Here is a 17523-nt window from a genome sequence, read left to right as displayed (position 1 = left end):
GAGCAAGGAGCCTCAAATGAAAACTAAACACTTATCTTTAAAGGATAGTTGATTTAAGAGAAATTTAATAAGCAAGAAAAAAACTGAAGATATTTCCATTTTGAAAAAAAGAAAAGCCAATACTGAGACATTATCAAGGAGTACATCTAGACCTTTTCTTCACCTTTAAGATATCCTAGCTCCACCATGAAAACTACGAATATGAAAACTACAAATATGCAACATAGCCAGAGTTCCCTAAATGCAAATCAATACCATATACAAATCAATGGCTTCTTTGTCTAGTATAATTATAAATTTAAATAGCCTTTCCAGAGAATTAAACAAGCTAATGGAGAGCTCCATTAACAGTAAACTTTCACTTAAAAACTTTCACCAAATTGGACACAAGATTATTTTGAACTCAGATATGAATCCCAACTCTAAGCTATCCACAATCCTATGAATGCGAATCCACCAAGAGGATGCTTTTCCTGCAGGAACGGAACCATTCTGAGTAAGGCTAAAATTAAAATACACCAGCCCTATCAGACCCTTGATTCGATAAAAATGTATATATTCCTCAGGTAGAGGAATCCTTTATAGAGGACAAGGGGTGGCTGGTGCCTCTTCCCCAGTGTAGCTGAGTGATCTTTTCTAGAGCTTTTCTTTTTTTTTTTTTAATTTTTTTTTAACGTTTATTTATTTTTGAGACAGAGACGGAGCATGAACGGGGGAGGGTCAGAGAGAGAGGGAGACACAAAATCCGAAGCAGGCTCCAGGCTCCGAGCTGTCAGCACAGAGCCCGACTCGGGGCTCAAACTCACATACCGCAAGATCATGACCTGAGCCGAAGTCGGATGCTTCACTGACTGAGCCACCCAGGCGCCCCTAGAGCTTTTCTTATAAAAATCTAATGGTGGTACCCAACGCTAGATAAAGACATCTCCTCTAGGTCTCCATTTGTCCTAACTTGCCTTATGTATTTGAATTAGACTGTGTATGACCATGCTTCCATCACGGGAGCCAGTCTAGACAAGAAAGTCAGTCACTGGAGTACGTGTGTGGGCACAGTTCTCTGAATAAAAGGTGATGCACACCTCACTAACGTGAGCGGCTGCCCCATAAGGTACTACCTACCCCGCCTACAGGCACACAGCTATGTAGGCTTTTTATAGGCTGTGCTAGGTATGTGAGTATCGCAAAAAATATGGCTTATTTGGGGGAAATGCTCTCAGAGGGAAGGCAGTGCTGAATTAGGGGGAAAATATCCTTGTATTTTCAAGAAAAGATAAATTTAAAAAACTGATTTTTATTAAAAAATAAATTCATTATTCAAACTTATAAATGCTTTATTTGGCAACAGGTTTCTCCATAGGCTACTCGTTTAAGTAGGAAGTTCTTCAAATATATCTAAAGCATTGTGATTTATGATTGCTTTCCAGGAACACTACGTATTGTGGAAAGAAATATGCCTGTAGTTTAAAGGAACTCCTATACTGCTTATTATGCAAATTCCTCACCAATATGACATAACCAAAAATTCAGCACCCATAAGCCCAGGATCTCTTAAAGGACAAAAACAAGAAGGAAAAAAGAAAGAAGTTATTGCTGTTGTGTAGGAATAATTAGTCTGACATGTCAGAAGCATCCTTTTTTTAAAAATAAGAATTACTGTGGGGTGCCTGAGTGGCTCAGTCAGTTAAGCATCTGTCTTGATTTCGGCTCAGGTCTGATTTCATGGTTCCTGAGTCCCACGCTGGGCTCTGTGCTGGCAGCATGGAGCCTGCTTGGGATTCTCTCTTTTCCCCCTCACTCTACCCCTGTCCTCCCCTCTCTCTCAAAATAAATAAGTACACTTAAAAAAATAATTAAGAATTATTTTGAGTGCTGTTACTGGAAGCACTTTACCCAGGCCAAATACAGAATGGAAGGCTGTAAGTAAGGAAAGTAAGGAAATATAAAGATAACTGCCTGGTAACTGAGGGTCTCAGACTCAGACACTGGTAGGGTTACATTAATTCTTCGTATTTTCATAATTATAACATTTCTCCCAAGACACAATAGGATCTCAAATATCTAAATTAAAAAGGCGACATGTTATTCAATCATCCAGATTTTTTGTCCATGCAAATAAATTTCTGGACAGTTAGAGGATTTTTATTATGTTGTTTCAGAACTCTTAAATTTCCATATTAAAACACTACAGTGCATTGTTATAATTTCAAATACATATTATTTAACTGTTTTGTTTAAAATCATTTCTCCTTAAAAAGAAAACCAAACTTTACCAGTAACCTACTTTCCAAAAAACACATATTATACCCTTGAGTAACAAATATTAACAGTAATTCGAATGCAGAGACCTATTCTGAAGTTTACTGTATTATCTCTTTTAAAAAGGGTTGCCAAGAAAATTAACAGTGTCAAGCAATATTATCTCAGAATATTTAGCCTGTCTGAAAGAAGGCCTAGATAACCTGTAAAAAATACCTAAACCCTAAATAAAGGTAAGTTTTGAGGCTGAGTGAGGAATACATTAGGGCTCATTATAACCATTTTCTCTATTTTATTTATGTGAAAAACCCACTTCATTCCTGTCCTTGGTAAAGCAGAGTCTAAGGCCATGTAGTTTAAACATTTCACTAGCATTTCCTACATGTGCTTAATAGGTCTTCACTCATTTAAAATTTCCTACAATTATCAAAAAATTTTATCTGACATCCTAATTATACTGAATTGGTGAGATTTTACTCCTGTTATAGGACAAGCCAATCAGAATCTCACAAAGGATAAGCGGACAGCTCTATAATGGTAAAAAAACAAAACAAAACCAGGGAAGATATTATAGATTGCTACCCTAGGGATTCATCTTCCTGCTTTAACCATGCTGGAAGCACAGTTATTACCTGGTTCAGAGCTACTTCCTGGGTCAGAGGTAAGGAAACAAGTGAGAAAAACGAACATAGGCATCATAAATACACGGTTGTATTTTCTTCTTTACTCAAGGAGAGTGATTTCTCCAATGGGTCTTTCCTTTAGATCAGATATGAAAGTAAAACTTTACAGGCATATTTTGAATGCAACTCAGATATCTGCAAATAAGGTATAGTTTTTACCATCTTTAAAAGAATCAAACCTACCAAGCAGATATATTTAACTGAGAAAAGTAATAAAGTTTTTGTAAAGGTCAGCATTTCTGGACAACATGTCAAAAAAATAATAAACAGGTAATATTCCTTTTTTTTTTTTTTTTTTGGTAATATTCTTTTAGACTAGGCAGACTGGATGTTCAGGAAGGATATAAAACTGATGGCTATGTTAAATAAAGATTTGCCTATACAAAGCAAAAATATCAAGGGCTGATTAGGACACTTGCTTTGTCATGGAATCATCACTCCCCTACATAGTGAAGCCACCAATCCTTTCCAGACAACTCTGACTCAAGTTCTCTTTCCTTGTTTCACTACCTGGCAATCTAAAACCTAAACCCATGATCAAATAATTTTAGCTTTCTTTTCTCATTCTGTGTTTTTTAGAAAATCATTCTTTTTTTTTTTTTTAAAGTTTTAAATGTTTATTCACTTTTGAGAGACAAAGAGAGACAGAGCATGAGTGGGGGAGGGACAGAGAGAACCAGAATCCAAAGCAGGCTCCAGGCTCTGAGTCGTCAGCAAAGAGCCCTACGTGGGGCTCGAACTCATGAACTGCGAGATCATGACCGGAGCAATAGTCCGACGCTTAACCGACTGAGCCACTCAGGTGCCCCTCATTTTTTTTTTTAAATGTTAATTACTTATTTTGAGAGAGACAGAGAGAGACAAGGTGAGCAGGGGAGGGGCAGAGAGAGAGAATCCCAAGCAGGCTCCATGTTCAGTGCTGCTCACAAACTCAGCTGAAATCAAGAATCGTATGCTGACAGAGCCACGCAGGTGCTCCTTGAAAATCATTTTTGATAAAGGACCATAAAATAGGATCTTTTAGTTTACATTGTTATACACTAGTATCCCTTGTAACACAACTAAAAAGTTCCTTTTTACAGAATGACAAGGTAAGGAAACACATTTATAAATATACAGGTAAACAGAATTGATACTTTAAAAAAAAAAAAACCCAAATTTTTGATGGTACAGAATCACTTCTGTGAAATTTTTTTTGGAAATGTTTATTTATTTTGGAGAGTGAGTGAGCATGAGTGGGGGAGGGGCAGAGAGACAGGGAGACACAGAATCCAAAGCAGGCTCCAGGCTCTGAGCTGTCTGCAAAGAGCTCGACATGGGGCTTGAACTTACGAACCATGAGATCGTGACCTGAGCCAAAGCTGGACACAACTGACTGAGCCACCCAGGTACCCAAAAACTTCTTTAATGCACAAAACAGAAATGTTCTTCTCCGTTTAATGATGTGTATTCCTGATTTTATTCATCCTTGCAACGAATCCTCGGTTCTTCTAGGACCTTCACACCATGGAAGGCCTATTTCCAAACAGATCCGAGGGAGTCTAGGGGAACCTGTAGTGCATGAGGGGCCAGTGCCCCAGGATTCTGTAGATAATATGGAGTTGGAACCCAAAGTCCTTTATACATTTCTTGGACTTTATGTACCCTCCTGGTTTTTAAAATACCGGGTAGATTGACTATCTACATAGAGCTATAGCTTTCCTTTACATAAGGTGTCAGAGAAGTTACAGGACTATGGATTACAGCCTATCTATATCCATATTTGGAAGTACCAATTACAAGGACTTTTGGAATTTATCATGTGACATTCTAGAGGAGAGCCAATTCTTCACAAAGAAAACAGCTTCAAGTTAGCTGTATGTCGTACCGTATATTTCTACTTTATAAATTTTCTCACTTTTAAAAAAAGTCATAGGCATTAGGAGAAACCTTAGGTCTATGTATCCATAGTTAATACCTCCTACAGAAAAAAAAATTTTTTTTTGCATTCCTGCTAAGATAGCTTGCCTTGAAAACAGGTAGGCTTATCATTTTTACAGCTTTATCTTAATTTCAGTTAAAGAAATTGTTCTTTGCCAGTTCTCAAGTGTAGCAGAGTAGAATGTGTAGAAGCCAAGTTCACGCTGCTATAGCAGGCAGTAGAATCCTCTTAAAAGTCTGTTTATATACCTTTCATCAGTGTAATAGCTCACAAACTTAGTGTAAATAATCTACACAAATATGCCTGTGTTGAAACAATTAATTCTACTTTATGGTCCCCACCCTCTAGTAGTCATTACCAATTATAACATTTTAATGGTTAGTAACACAATTTATTATCCAATCATAACCAGGTCAAAGACAAGCGATTATCAAAGTTAAGGTATATGAGACAATTTATGGATAAGGATTGTATTTATCAGTTGTTTGAAAACTGGGCTGTAAGTGATCTGAAACAAAGGGCTATGAAGTTGGAGAATAAGGAAGGAGCCATTCTCCGACCTTTTATAGAACACTATAAAAGAGCCACCGGGAGCCAATTCCTCTTTCCATTTGCTCAGTCCATTTGAGAAGAATAAAGCTCTTACCAATGACGCTGCAGCTGTGCTCACCCTCGACTTAATCACTGTGTAAGGCTGAGGGTTAATTAGCGCCATTCTTAGTTCTATTTGTTGTTTTAATAAAAGATACACATAAATCTGAGACGGGGAGTAACTGATACTTGATTTTTATTTGGAAGGTGCTGGGGGTAGGGGGAAGAGCTCATCCATCTTGGGCATTGATGTTTGTGGGTGTGCTCAGAGCATTTTCATTTGACCTGGCCTATACGGTTCTGCCTGTTTGAAGAGTGGCGGACAAAGACTTCATGGTTGTGTGAATGCAGGACCCTGATGGCCCAGGCTGAACCATAAGGCAGTCTTTAGTTGGAAGGCAAATGATAGGGAATGAAATACAGAGGGTGAGGGTCAGGGCCCAAACGATTCTCCCACAGAGCAAAAGGGCCAAATCACACGCCTTTTACAGACTACACTGCTGCTCATCTTCGGCAGTTACAAGGAAATCCTTATCATGGAAAACTTCAGACATATTCAAAAGTAGACAAACGAGTATAAGGAAGCCCTGCCCCCCCCAGTGTGCTCATCACTCATCATTCAACGATTACAATGGTCGATCTCGTATCCTCCATATCCTTATCTACTTCCAATCTAATCTTTCTGGATTATTTTGAAGCAAATTCTAGATATCAAAGGACTTTATTGCAAGTAGTTCCATATCTCTAAAAGGTAAGGATATGTAAAAAATTCATGACAGTTCTGTTTTACCATGCCTAAAAATTTCTGGCAGTAATTCCTTAATATCAAAAGCTCATTTTCAAATTTCCAATTATCCCATAAAAGCCATACATTTGGGGGATAATTTTTAAATGATACAGTATCAGAATTACATTCCAAATAAAACAAGCTTATAACACTTTAGATAGCAACAGCAATAGAGCAGGAAAGTCGAACTGAGGTTAAAAAAAATAATGCCAGATAACATCCATATTGATATACTTTTCAGGAAAAAAAAAGAGGAAAAAAAGATTAGAAATACTTCTGAAAGTTACTCTGTAAATAAAGCATCTGATACAGGAAAACCGTTGACCTCCTTGTTTTATTTCATAATTGTCAGTGTTCTCAGGATAGTTCATTTTTTGAGGGAAAACACCCATTATTTTTAGGTCTGAAGACCATAAGATAAGCATATTTGAAACAATAACCAGACTTCATATAAAGAATATGATAAACATCTAAGAGTTTCAAAAAACTACCACAAAATAGCACAAACTTCAAAAGACACAATCAAACAGAACAGAGCTTAAATTTTGTATATGCTTGAGAAGAGAGTATTGACAGATAAGAGCATTCCATGAAAGATGGAAATCTGATTAGTACTCTAAATGACAGCAATTCCTGGGTTAAATCATGTTCACCAAGGAGGACTAAACTCCGGGAGCTTGGAAGGCCAGTGTGGCCTTTGGAGCTTATCAACTTCTACTCCTTTCTGCTGCCATTCTGTTCCTCAGCAGTGTGACACAGACACACTGGCAGCCAGGTAGAGTCTGACAAATAAGAGTGCTCTGGCAGGCTCAATGAACACCACTGTGAAGTGCGAACAGCCCTATCAAGGCCAGCAGTTAGACCTACCTAGACTGTTGCACTGGGAACAGAATGATTATCACCGGTGCACCCGTCAACTGGCTGGTGACTGTTGGACATTTTGCCACCCGCGAGATAATCCTTCCTAGGAAATAATGCAATAGGGACTACTAATTCAAGGTTAGGCTTTTTCCAGAGTTTAAACCCAAGAGTGTCAGTGCTGAGGTGGTGGTGTTTAGAGATTATTCAATACTCTCTTCTCTCAGTTAAACTCAACTGAGTAGGTATTTGTCAGCCATTGAATGTATGCCCATTTGGAGTCCTAAGTACCCTGGGAAATGACATGAACAACAGCCCATGACTGTTTACAGAGGGCTTGCATGTGTGCCTCACAGGAATCCCGTGATTTAGGTAGGGCTGATGGTTATCTCTGTTTTGTAAATGAAACGGAGTCTGAGGAAAGTGAAGCGCCCAGAACAAGTCGCACAACTAATTAACAGTGGAGCTGGTATTAAAATCTGTATCTGTGGACTATAAATACCATGCTGTAAGGATGTACAGCCCCACCCTCGAACATTTAAAATTTATTTCTGAATAGACCAAAAATTCTTTAAGTAAGAGACAAATGTAAATTATGAGAAGAGTATGAAAAAGATTTAAAAAGTAAGTTTATGTGGAGAGAAGACTGAGAAAAGCACTTTGAAAACTGGCGCAAAACCTTATGCAAAACCTACTTCAGAGCTGACAGCATTTCTGGTGTTAAACTAGCTCTACAGATTTAGTATAGGAAAATCGTATTTATTTGTATTCTATCAAACTTATAATTGTGGTAATTTGAAGATAGGTTAGGTTGAAGTTTAACTTAAATCTGGGGGAAAAAAAATCTACACATTGGAAGTGTACCAGAAAAGGGTGTGAAGTAAACCCATTAAACAAAAGAAAGGCCATTTTGACTTAAAAACTCTTTTTAAGACTCTAGAAGTGTGAACACACGTATCGATGATGTGCCAATTAGGAAATTTTTGTATATGTCTTAAAGTACAAACATTTAGTTTGTTGCCACGTATTTTACAAACAATAGTCTATTCTTAGATCAGATGAGCTGTATCTAGTTGATCAAACTTAAGGCTTAATCTTTAGGCTTATTCTTTACTTTTTCTTTATCCCTTACACTTATCCTTACTACCAATATTATTGTTTTCAAAATCTATTTATTTTATTTATGTGATTTTGCTTTAGCCAGGGGTGATTTTACTTTTCTTGTTTTGTAGCACATATCTGTAACTTTCTGAGACACAGCAAAAGAAAACTCTAGTGAAGAGAAATATTTTTGATTGCTGAGAAAAGGCTTTGGTGGGATGAATGTATTCCTCTAAGCAGCGATTACCTGTACAGAGAAGAGCTTCCCACATACAAGCTGATTCAGGGGGATAGGACCATTTCAACTGACTGGGAGACGGAACAGGCCTGGCTATGGCTGAGTAAGGAACGCCTCTCAGCACGGAGCTTTCTCTCTAAGAGTGCAGTTACATCTTACCCATGTGGAAGAAGGAAGGACTTCTTACTCGTCTAGTGTTCAGAAGGGCCTCATGAATAGTATGGCCTCAAAAGTTTCTTCTCTCCCCCTAGTTTTACGGAGATATAACTGACACCTAACACTAGAAGTTTAAGGTGTAATGATCTCATGTCAAAATTTTCTTGTATGGGTGACTTACTTCTCAAGATAAGTGTTTTTTTTTTCTTAAAAAAACACTCCCTCTAAATTTCAGCAAAGCCCAGAAGTACTCTGTTGGGAGAGGGGAGACAGATATAGTTCCCTGTTCCAACATTTCCAGGAGGACCACTGGGCTTAAGCCTCTATCACACAAAAAATGTCTTCTTATGACATTACCTCCAAATGAAGTTACACACAGTCATACAGACAAATGGGATTGAAATAGTAATAAGGGGAAAAAACACAGTATTTGTCATTCAGTTTTAAATTAGTGCAGCATTAATGAACTTCGCTATCTGGTGTAAAAGTATGAAATAATTTAAAAAGTATTTTATAATGATCTTGCATAATTATATGTTATGTTTCTTTTGGTGGAAGTATTTTTATACATCCTTATTTTTAAAAGTTTTAAAAATTGAACAGATTGTAAATTCTTCATGTTTTATAAACCAGACAGGAGCTTAAGAGAGACCCTGATTCCCCTTTGTCATTTCTCTCTTGTCTAAAACTTCAATTATCTAGTGAATAAAGTTTATTCCTGAATGTGGAAGATAGAATCTTATAAAATATTAACACTACTAATTAAATACTCAAAGAAGAATTTCTCATTAAAAACATAAATGAAAGCTCTGTAGCTACTTTAGATTTTTGTAGTTTCCAAAAATAAACCCAGATACGTAAAAATTTGGCAGTTGGGTTTGTCTGTTAGTTAAAAGGAGTTGGTCAAACACATAATCATACATCTGCGACGACACAGAAAGTAAAAACTTTCAGCATTAAGCACACCAGCAAGCCACAAAGGCTTCGTCATAAACTCTCTTTAGTTTTCCTGGGAAGTTGTATTTCCTAGTTGAGGACCATTCAGCTTTTTTGTTCTATTAGCTTGAAAGGACGCATGGTTATTAAAATGCCAACAAGGTCATGTCTGCGTGGTGCTGCTTGGTTGTTATCAGATTTTAATAGCCCACATTTCTCAAATTAACATCTTCTGGTAGGCATCTAATTAAAGATTAAGCTATTCAATTTGAATTTTTATTATTATTTGCCAGCAGAATGTAACGCATTCTGTAAAAGCACTTCCCTATCCAAAATGATTTTTCATTAATTTTTATCACATTGTGCTTTTTCCTTCTCGGCAAATAATAGGTCTCAAAAAGACTAATGAGAAGACCCAATTTAAAAAGAAAGCAGTTAGATATTATGGAAATTTAAAATCAATAGTAATAACAGTAGTTACAGTGGTGGTGGTGGTAGTAAAGTAAACAATTTCCTAAGGTCTGACATTGAAGTCTTTAATAGACTTGAATTCAATATTGGATTAAGTCTCTTACCAGGGTTGCAATCGGTAAGAAGTGAGCAGATGGAGAGGAGAACTTTAGAAATGGTTAGGGCTGGACTCCAGTTGTCCTTTAGGATGTCCAGACAGATGACGCCCTGGCTGTTAATATTACAGTGATAGATTCTTGTCCGGAAAGTAACCTAGAAGAAAATGTAATGTTATTATAAATAGACATACTTTTTATTAGACAAAATAATCCAAGGGTCACTGGTAGAACCATATACTTAATTATTCCTTAGGCACCTGAGAAGCATCAAGAAACAAAATCATTATTTTAGAACTTGTTATTCTGGGCACAGAGAACTAAATAACCCCCAACAGCAAAATCATATCCTTTTGCTTTTGATGAAGAGTCCTATCGATTAGCTAGTGTTCTGGGGACTGAATTTGCTCTCGGTATAAGTGTAGGAATGTTCGTAAGAGAAAAACTAGCTGTGGCTTCTAAAAACACTTCAAAGGGGTGCCTGGGTGGCTCAGTCAATTGAGCATAGGACTCTTGATTTCGGCTCAGGTCATGATCCCAGGGTCATGGGATCGAGCCTCACGTTGGGCTCTGTGCTGAGTGTGGAGCCTGCGTCAGATTCTCTCTCTCCCTCTGTCCCTCTCCCCCACTCATGCATGCCTGCTCTCTCTCTCTCTAAAATAAAAGTAACATTTCAAAGAAGAAATAAATTTCAAAAATAAAAATTTCAAAAGAAACTTGTTGGAGTCCAGTTGTTTTAAGGATTTTGTGTATTTTAAAGTTCAAAATAGCATGGGAATACTATAAAAAGGACATAAATATTCTTTTCTGTCATGGTTTAAAAACACAAATTAGGCATGCATGTAAATAATATACCTAGTTTATAAAAAACTGTATTAGTTACAATTTATGAACCTTTTTCTCCTTAAATTCTATATTTTAATGTAATATTAGTGTAGTCTCTCTTCCCTATAATAGCTACATCACCACTGCACGTCGTTTAGGTATAATTTTGAAACATGTTTATAACATTTTTCAAGAACTTAATTAAAAAGCTAAGTCTAAATCAGTTTTGTAACTCTGGTAAAACTCTGTTTTCTAAAAGTCTTATGTAAGCAACAATAAGATCTTAATGTTATTCATTAATATCATGTTTATAAACATTCTCAAATTTATAAGTTGAAATAGAAAAAAAAAACCCTTAGTGTTTTAAAGACCAATCTTTTGGTCCCCTAAATTAAAAATGGCTCTGAACCAAAAACTACGTGGCAGATTTCTGTATGTGTTGCTACCTCCCAGGGTATCCAGCATCTGCTCAAACATCACATTTACTTAATTCATATAGTATCAAGACTCAGAAAGGACAGATCCAGTCTTCTGTAATTATTAGACAACACAGTACCATTTTCAGGCTAGATCAGTATTCCTAATAAGAACTGTCCTAGTAACATGCTGGACCTTATAGATAACCTTGACATCCCTTCCACACAAACACATTCCAAACACCTACCAGTGCTGAAGAAAATGTAAGTAACATTTAAAAAAATACATAGCTGAATTTTCACAGAAATCCCCAGAGGCCAGAACTGAAAACCAAAAATTACAGTAAGCACATGAGCTGACAGTGTCGTTGCCAGGGGCAGGACTTGGGTAAGAGGGAGGGGGGGGGAAGGACAGTACCCAGTCTAGATTAAAATGGAGGCTTGGGTTTTGATGCCCTCATGGAAAAAGGTGAAACCTAAGGTCTGCATGTGGCAAGAGGTTGGGATTGAGAGCCCTTACATAGATTAGAACACTTGGGCAGCTAGTCTTTTAGTGAGTGGATGGACTCGAAAAGATAATGCCTTCTGGGAGACACAGCAAAGACACTTGCTGGAGAAAGCCTGGGCTCTGGTGGGGAGAAAAATGTATCCCCTGAGAATTCTAAATCCTCAGCACATAAACTATGCAAACACCAACCGAAAGAGAGCCTAAATGGCTATATTACTATCAGATCAAATATATGTTTAAGGTAAAATGCAGAAAGATAATCAATGCATTAGGATAAAATGAACAATTCATCAGAAAAACGTAACAATTCTGGATCTGCTGTACCTAACAAGACACCCAAAAATATAAGAAGTGAAACTGTAGAATCGTAAGGAGAAAAATGAGACATCTACAATCAGAGGGACATTTCGCTGCAGGAATTGAGGTCACGCAGATGAAAGAAAATGTAGTAAGGATGCTGAAAATATGAAAACCAATTTAACAAAATCAAAATTCCACACTCAACAAAGAATATATATTCTTTTCCAAGCATATAAGAAACATTTATAAACACTGATCACATGCTAAGCCACAAAGGAAGCTTAACATATCTCAAAGAATTATTAAGACCATAAAGATCCCCTATCAAATGTTTGGGAAACTGAAAAGCACATTTTTCAAATAATTCTTGGATCAAAAAAAAAAAAGTTACATTTATAACTAAATGACAATGAAATGTTGGACTGTCAATACAAACTTTGTGATTTGGCTAAAACAGTTATCAAAGGGAAATCTATAGTTTCAAATACACAAATTAGAAAGGAAGAAAGACATTTAGTAAGTGTTTAAGGAAGGAAAAAGAACAGAGTTAATCCCATAAAAGTAGAAAGAAATAAAGACATGAGCAGAATTGAATGAAATAGAGAATACCTGGTAATAATAAAATTCTGCAGAGGCGTATCCCTTTAAGTGCTAGATGAAAATACAGAATATTTTTATGATCCAATGTAAATGAGTGGCTTTTATATACAATGTTTTAAAAACCTATCAGATACTGACTGGCTATTCCGAGCCAGTTAATTCTCAAAATAACACAAAGAGGTAAGTAGTATTATTGTAGCCACTTTTAAAATAAAGAAACTAATTCTGTGAGGTGAGGGATGTTAACTAAATTTATTGTGGTAATCATTTTGCAGTACATACATATATCAAATCATTATGCTGTGCACCTAAAATAAATACAGTGCTAAATTTAATTATATCTCAATAAAACTGGAGGAAAACAATAAATGAAGGCCCAGAAGGGTTAAAGGACTGGCATGTAGTTGCACAGTTGTAAGTGGGGGAGCCAGAATTTAAACACAGCTTTGTTGACCTAAAAGCTCACACTCTCCTAGTCAGCCTCAATGCCTGTTTTTTTTTTTTTTTAAACTTTTAATTTTGAGATTATTATAGATTCACACTAGGTTGTAAGAAACAATACTGACTGGGGCCCCTGGGTGGCTCAGTCAGTTAAGCGTCCAACTTCAGCTTACATCATGATCTCATGGTCCTGAGTTTGAGGCTCTGTGTGGATAGGGCAGAGCCTGGAGCCTGCTTCGGATTCTGTGTCTCCCTCCCTCTCTCCCTCTCTCTCTGTGCCCCTCCCTTGCTCATGCTCTGATTCTCTCTCAGAAAGTAAATAAACATTAAAAAAAACCCACACAAAACAATACCAATGGATCACACTATGTTCCTCATCCACTTTTCCCCAATGGTAACATCCTGCATAACTGTAATATCACATCACAGGAAACTCACACTGATACAGTCCATTGACCTTTTCCATTTATCATCAGTTTTATATGCACTCATGTACACGTGTTTTTATGCAATTTTATCACATGTAGATCTGTATGACCACCATCACAGCCAAGATACAGAACAGTTCCTTCACAAACACTCTTTGTGCTACCATTTAAAGGTCACTTTCCAAACGCTTTCCTTCCTTAATTCTTGACAGCCACTACTCTGTTCCTCATCTCTGTGATTTTGTCATTCAAGAATGTCATATAAGTGATATCATATAGGATGTAACTTTTTGAAATTGGCTCTTTTTACTCGCACATTTCCCATGAGATCCATCTAAGTTGTTGTGTGTATCAATAGTTTGTTCCTTCATATTGCGGGGTAGTATTCCATGGTATGGATGTGCCCGTTTGTTGAGCCATTTATCTACTGAAGGACAAATGGACTGTTTCCAGTTTTCAGCTATCACAAGCAAAGCTGTCATGAACATGTGTGTATTTGTGTGAATGTAAGTTTTCATTTCTCTGAGATAAGATGCCCAAGAGTGTGATCGTTGGGTTATATGATAAGCTCATATTTAGTTTTATAAGAAACTGCCATACTTTTTTCCAGGGCAGTTGAACCATCTTACATTCTTACCAGCAGTGTGATCCAGTTTCTCAGCATCCTGGCCAGCATTTAGTGTAAGATGCTTTATTTCAGTCATTCTGATTAGGTGAAGTGGTACCATTGTGGTTTTAATTTGCATTTCCCTAATTGCTAATGATGTTGAGCACTTTTTCATGTTTTGTTTTTTTTTTCTATCTGGCTACCCTCTTTTTTGAGAGAGGATCTTCAGGTTTTTTGCCTGTTTTCTAATTAGGTTGTTTTTACTGTTGACTCTGTTTTAAGTGGAGATAGTAAAAGTGAAGTACTGTTGGAAGAAAAATAAAGCATGAGTTTGCAAAGAATCTTGCAGATTTTTTGGACAGAGAATGCTTTACATTTCAATATTTTGTAATACTGATTAAAGGATCTACTTTAGTGATGTTTGTTAGCTTTTGTCCCAACAGATATTCATAAAGAAACCACACTGAATCAAACAGGTAGGCTGATCGTTCCTACACGTGCTAATGCTGCAGGCTCCCACAAATAGCACCTTAAAATATTTTTTGTGTGTGTATAGTTGACGATGTCACATTTCTTTCAGGTGTACAACACAGTGATTCAACACATCTATACATTATGTTCTGCTCACAAGTGTAGCTACCACACAGTGCTGTTACAACTGTCACCATACAACGCTATTTCAGTATCATTGATGACATTCCCTACGCTGTGCCTTTTATTCTGGTGACTTATTCACTCCACAGCTGGAAGCCTGGATCTCCCACTCCCCTTCACCCATTTTGCCTGTCCCCCAACCCCTTTCCTCTGTTAACCATCAATCAGTCTATTCTCTGTATTTATAGGTCTGATTCTGCCTTTTGTTTATTCATTTATTTTTTTAGATTGTGCATGTAAGTGAAATCATATGATATTTGTCTTTCTCGGTCTGACTTCCTTCACTAAGCATAATAGCCTCCAGGTCCATCCATGTTGCTGCAAATGCAAGATTGTATCCTCTTTTATGGTTAATATTCTATTGTGTGTATCTGTGTGTGCGTGTGTGTGTGTGTGTGTGCGCGCGCGCGTGTGTATGTATATATACATTGCATCTTCTTTATCCATTCATCTATTAGTGGACACTTGGGTTGCATGTATTTTTTCAAATTAGTGCTTTCATTTTCTTTGGGTTAATACCCAGTAGTTATTATTAAATCATAAGTATTTCTATTTTTAATTTTTGGAGGAACTTCCATACTGTTTTCCACAGTGGCTGATGATTAGTGATGCTGAGCATCTTGCCACCTGTATGCTTCTTTAGGAAACGTGTCTACTCAGGTCCTCTGCCCGTATTTTAATCAGACTGTGTTTTCTGGTTTGTTTTGCTGTTGAGTTATATACATTCTTTATACATTTTGGATATTAACCCTTTATGAGATATATCATTTGCAAATATCTTCTCCCATTCAGTAGGCTGCCTTTTTGTTGGTTGATGGTTTCCTTTATTGTGCAAAAGCTTTTTATTTTGCTGTAGTCCCAACAGTTTATTTTCCCTTGCCTTAGGAGACGTATCTAGAAAAATGGTGCTGCAGCCAATGTCAATGGAATTACCGCTGTGTTCTCTTCTAGGAGTTTTATGGTTTGGGGTCTCACATTTGGGTCTTTATCTACGAGTTTTACAGTTTCAGGTCTCACATTTGTGTTTTTATTCTATTTTGAGTTTATTTTTCCCAAATACCACTATTTGAATTGGATAAAAAAACTGATGATCCCAGAGTTTTAAGAAGTGTTACATATTTACCTATTGTAAAGTAAACAATGACTTCTTCAGGGTTCCCTTATCACACTCCTACTTCTGCTACCACACTTGCCACAGGACCTCCTGGACCTCCTCATCAAACGGGGAATTACCCATGAAAGTCTCTTCTTTCAACTGATGTCCAGTGCAGTGCTTGGCACACAGAAAGAGTCCATTGTTTGCTGAACAAATGCTAACAAATCACTGGCTAGTGCTCAAAGAGACAAGTATCTTTCTGAGGGGTTGTAATATCTTATTGTTCTTTAGATACAAGAAGATTTTAGAACCATAACTTACAGTAGACTGAAAACTGGAAAACTGTGGAGAATAACCTGAGAAAGCAGGATATATTTTTAATATTTTTGTACCCAAATGTTACTTTACTAAATTGTCCTATAGATTAAAATATTAGTTCAGAAAAGATTTCATATAGGTTAAACCAATTATAAAAAATAATAAATATTTAGTAAGTACTCAATACGTGCCAGGTACTCCAACATAAACATTTTTATTGTTGTTATTGCCTATTTAAATAATAAAGAAAATTTAAAAATATGTGGCCTGGTCAGATCAGCGAAAGTGTTCCATTATCAAGGCAAAACCTTGCTAATGACAGTTCTTGAAACAGTCAGCATTGTCTTCCAGACCCTATCAACAAAACCAGGGGAAATGAGAGACAAGAACACATGCAAACTGATAAAGAATTGTCTGCAGTCCTTTTAGACATTAGTGATGCAGAAATAAAAAATGGTGTTTTGAATATTGACAAATATCAAGGGATGTGCACATGTTAGACGATTTTTAGAGGCTAAGAAAGCACTCATCTCCCACCCTCATCCTACAGAAGGCTGCTTGTAACTGACTCAATTTTATAGAAAGCCCATCATGTTATCTTGTTCAGGGGGCTGGACAACAGTACATCCTTCACTTCACCCTTCTGACAAAAAAAACAGATGATAAAAAAATGACCATAAAGGAATTTCCAGCTCTACTGCAGGGCTTAATTCTCAATGAGTTCTGTGTATCACATAACCTACACCTGCATTTGCATTTATTGCTGTTTTGGAAGCATAGTTCAATACTGACGTTTATAATGATAGCTATCATTCATCAAGGAGAGGTAAAATTATATTGAGAATACTGTTTTCAAAGGCTGGGAAGATAGTACATTTTAGAACATTTTCCATATATTAAGGAAAATTTTAGAACGATTTGGTTATAGTGATACCGAAAACTTATTTGTCCAGAATGTCTAATTCCAAGATGACTCTGGACAAGAGCGTTTTAATTTTTTTCAAGTTTATTTACTTATTTTGAGAGAGAGAAAGAGCGTGGGAGGAGCAGAGAGAGAAGGAAAGAGAGAATCCCAACCAGTTTCCGCAATGTCAGCACAGAGCCTGATGCAGAGCTTGAACCCATGAACCGTGACATCATGACCCGAGCCGAAACCAAGAGTTGGACACTCAACCCATTGAGCCACCCAGGTGCTTCAAGAAGTGTTTTAATTTATGTGTGATATCTAAATGCACAC

At 36.9% G+C, this 17523-nt stretch overlaps 1 protein-coding gene across 7 annotated transcripts in view; it reads right to left on the bottom strand.

Moving 5' to 3' along the window:
* The window catches only part of UBE2E2 (ubiquitin conjugating enzyme E2 E2), a 371623-nt gene that overhangs the window by 37580 nt on the left and 316520 nt on the right, over positions 1 to 17523 (bottom strand). For 4 of the 7 annotated variants that reach the window (XM_027040964.2, XM_053221513.1, XM_027040961.2 and 1 more), the window contains 2 exons: positions 10103 to 10250; positions 7106 to 7202 (listed from right to left, as the gene is read on the bottom strand). In XM_027040964.2, the coding sequence (XP_026896765.1) occupies positions 7106 to 7202; positions 10103 to 10250 (245 nt within the window). Of the gene's footprint in view, positions 1 to 7105; positions 7203 to 10102; positions 10251 to 17523 lie in introns of those variants that run through there. The other 3 variants (XR_008298019.1, XM_053221514.1, XM_027040962.2) reach the window with 1 other exon arrangement.

This window comes from Acinonyx jubatus, chromosome C2 (assembly GCF_027475565.1).
Source record: "Acinonyx jubatus isolate Ajub_Pintada_27869175 chromosome C2, VMU_Ajub_asm_v1.0, whole genome shotgun sequence".
In the NCBI taxonomy this organism is placed as follows: domain Eukaryota; kingdom Metazoa; phylum Chordata; class Mammalia; order Carnivora; family Felidae; genus Acinonyx; species Acinonyx jubatus.
Note: the sequence above shows the minus strand (reverse complement) of the source record. Positions and strands in the feature narration are given on the sequence as shown.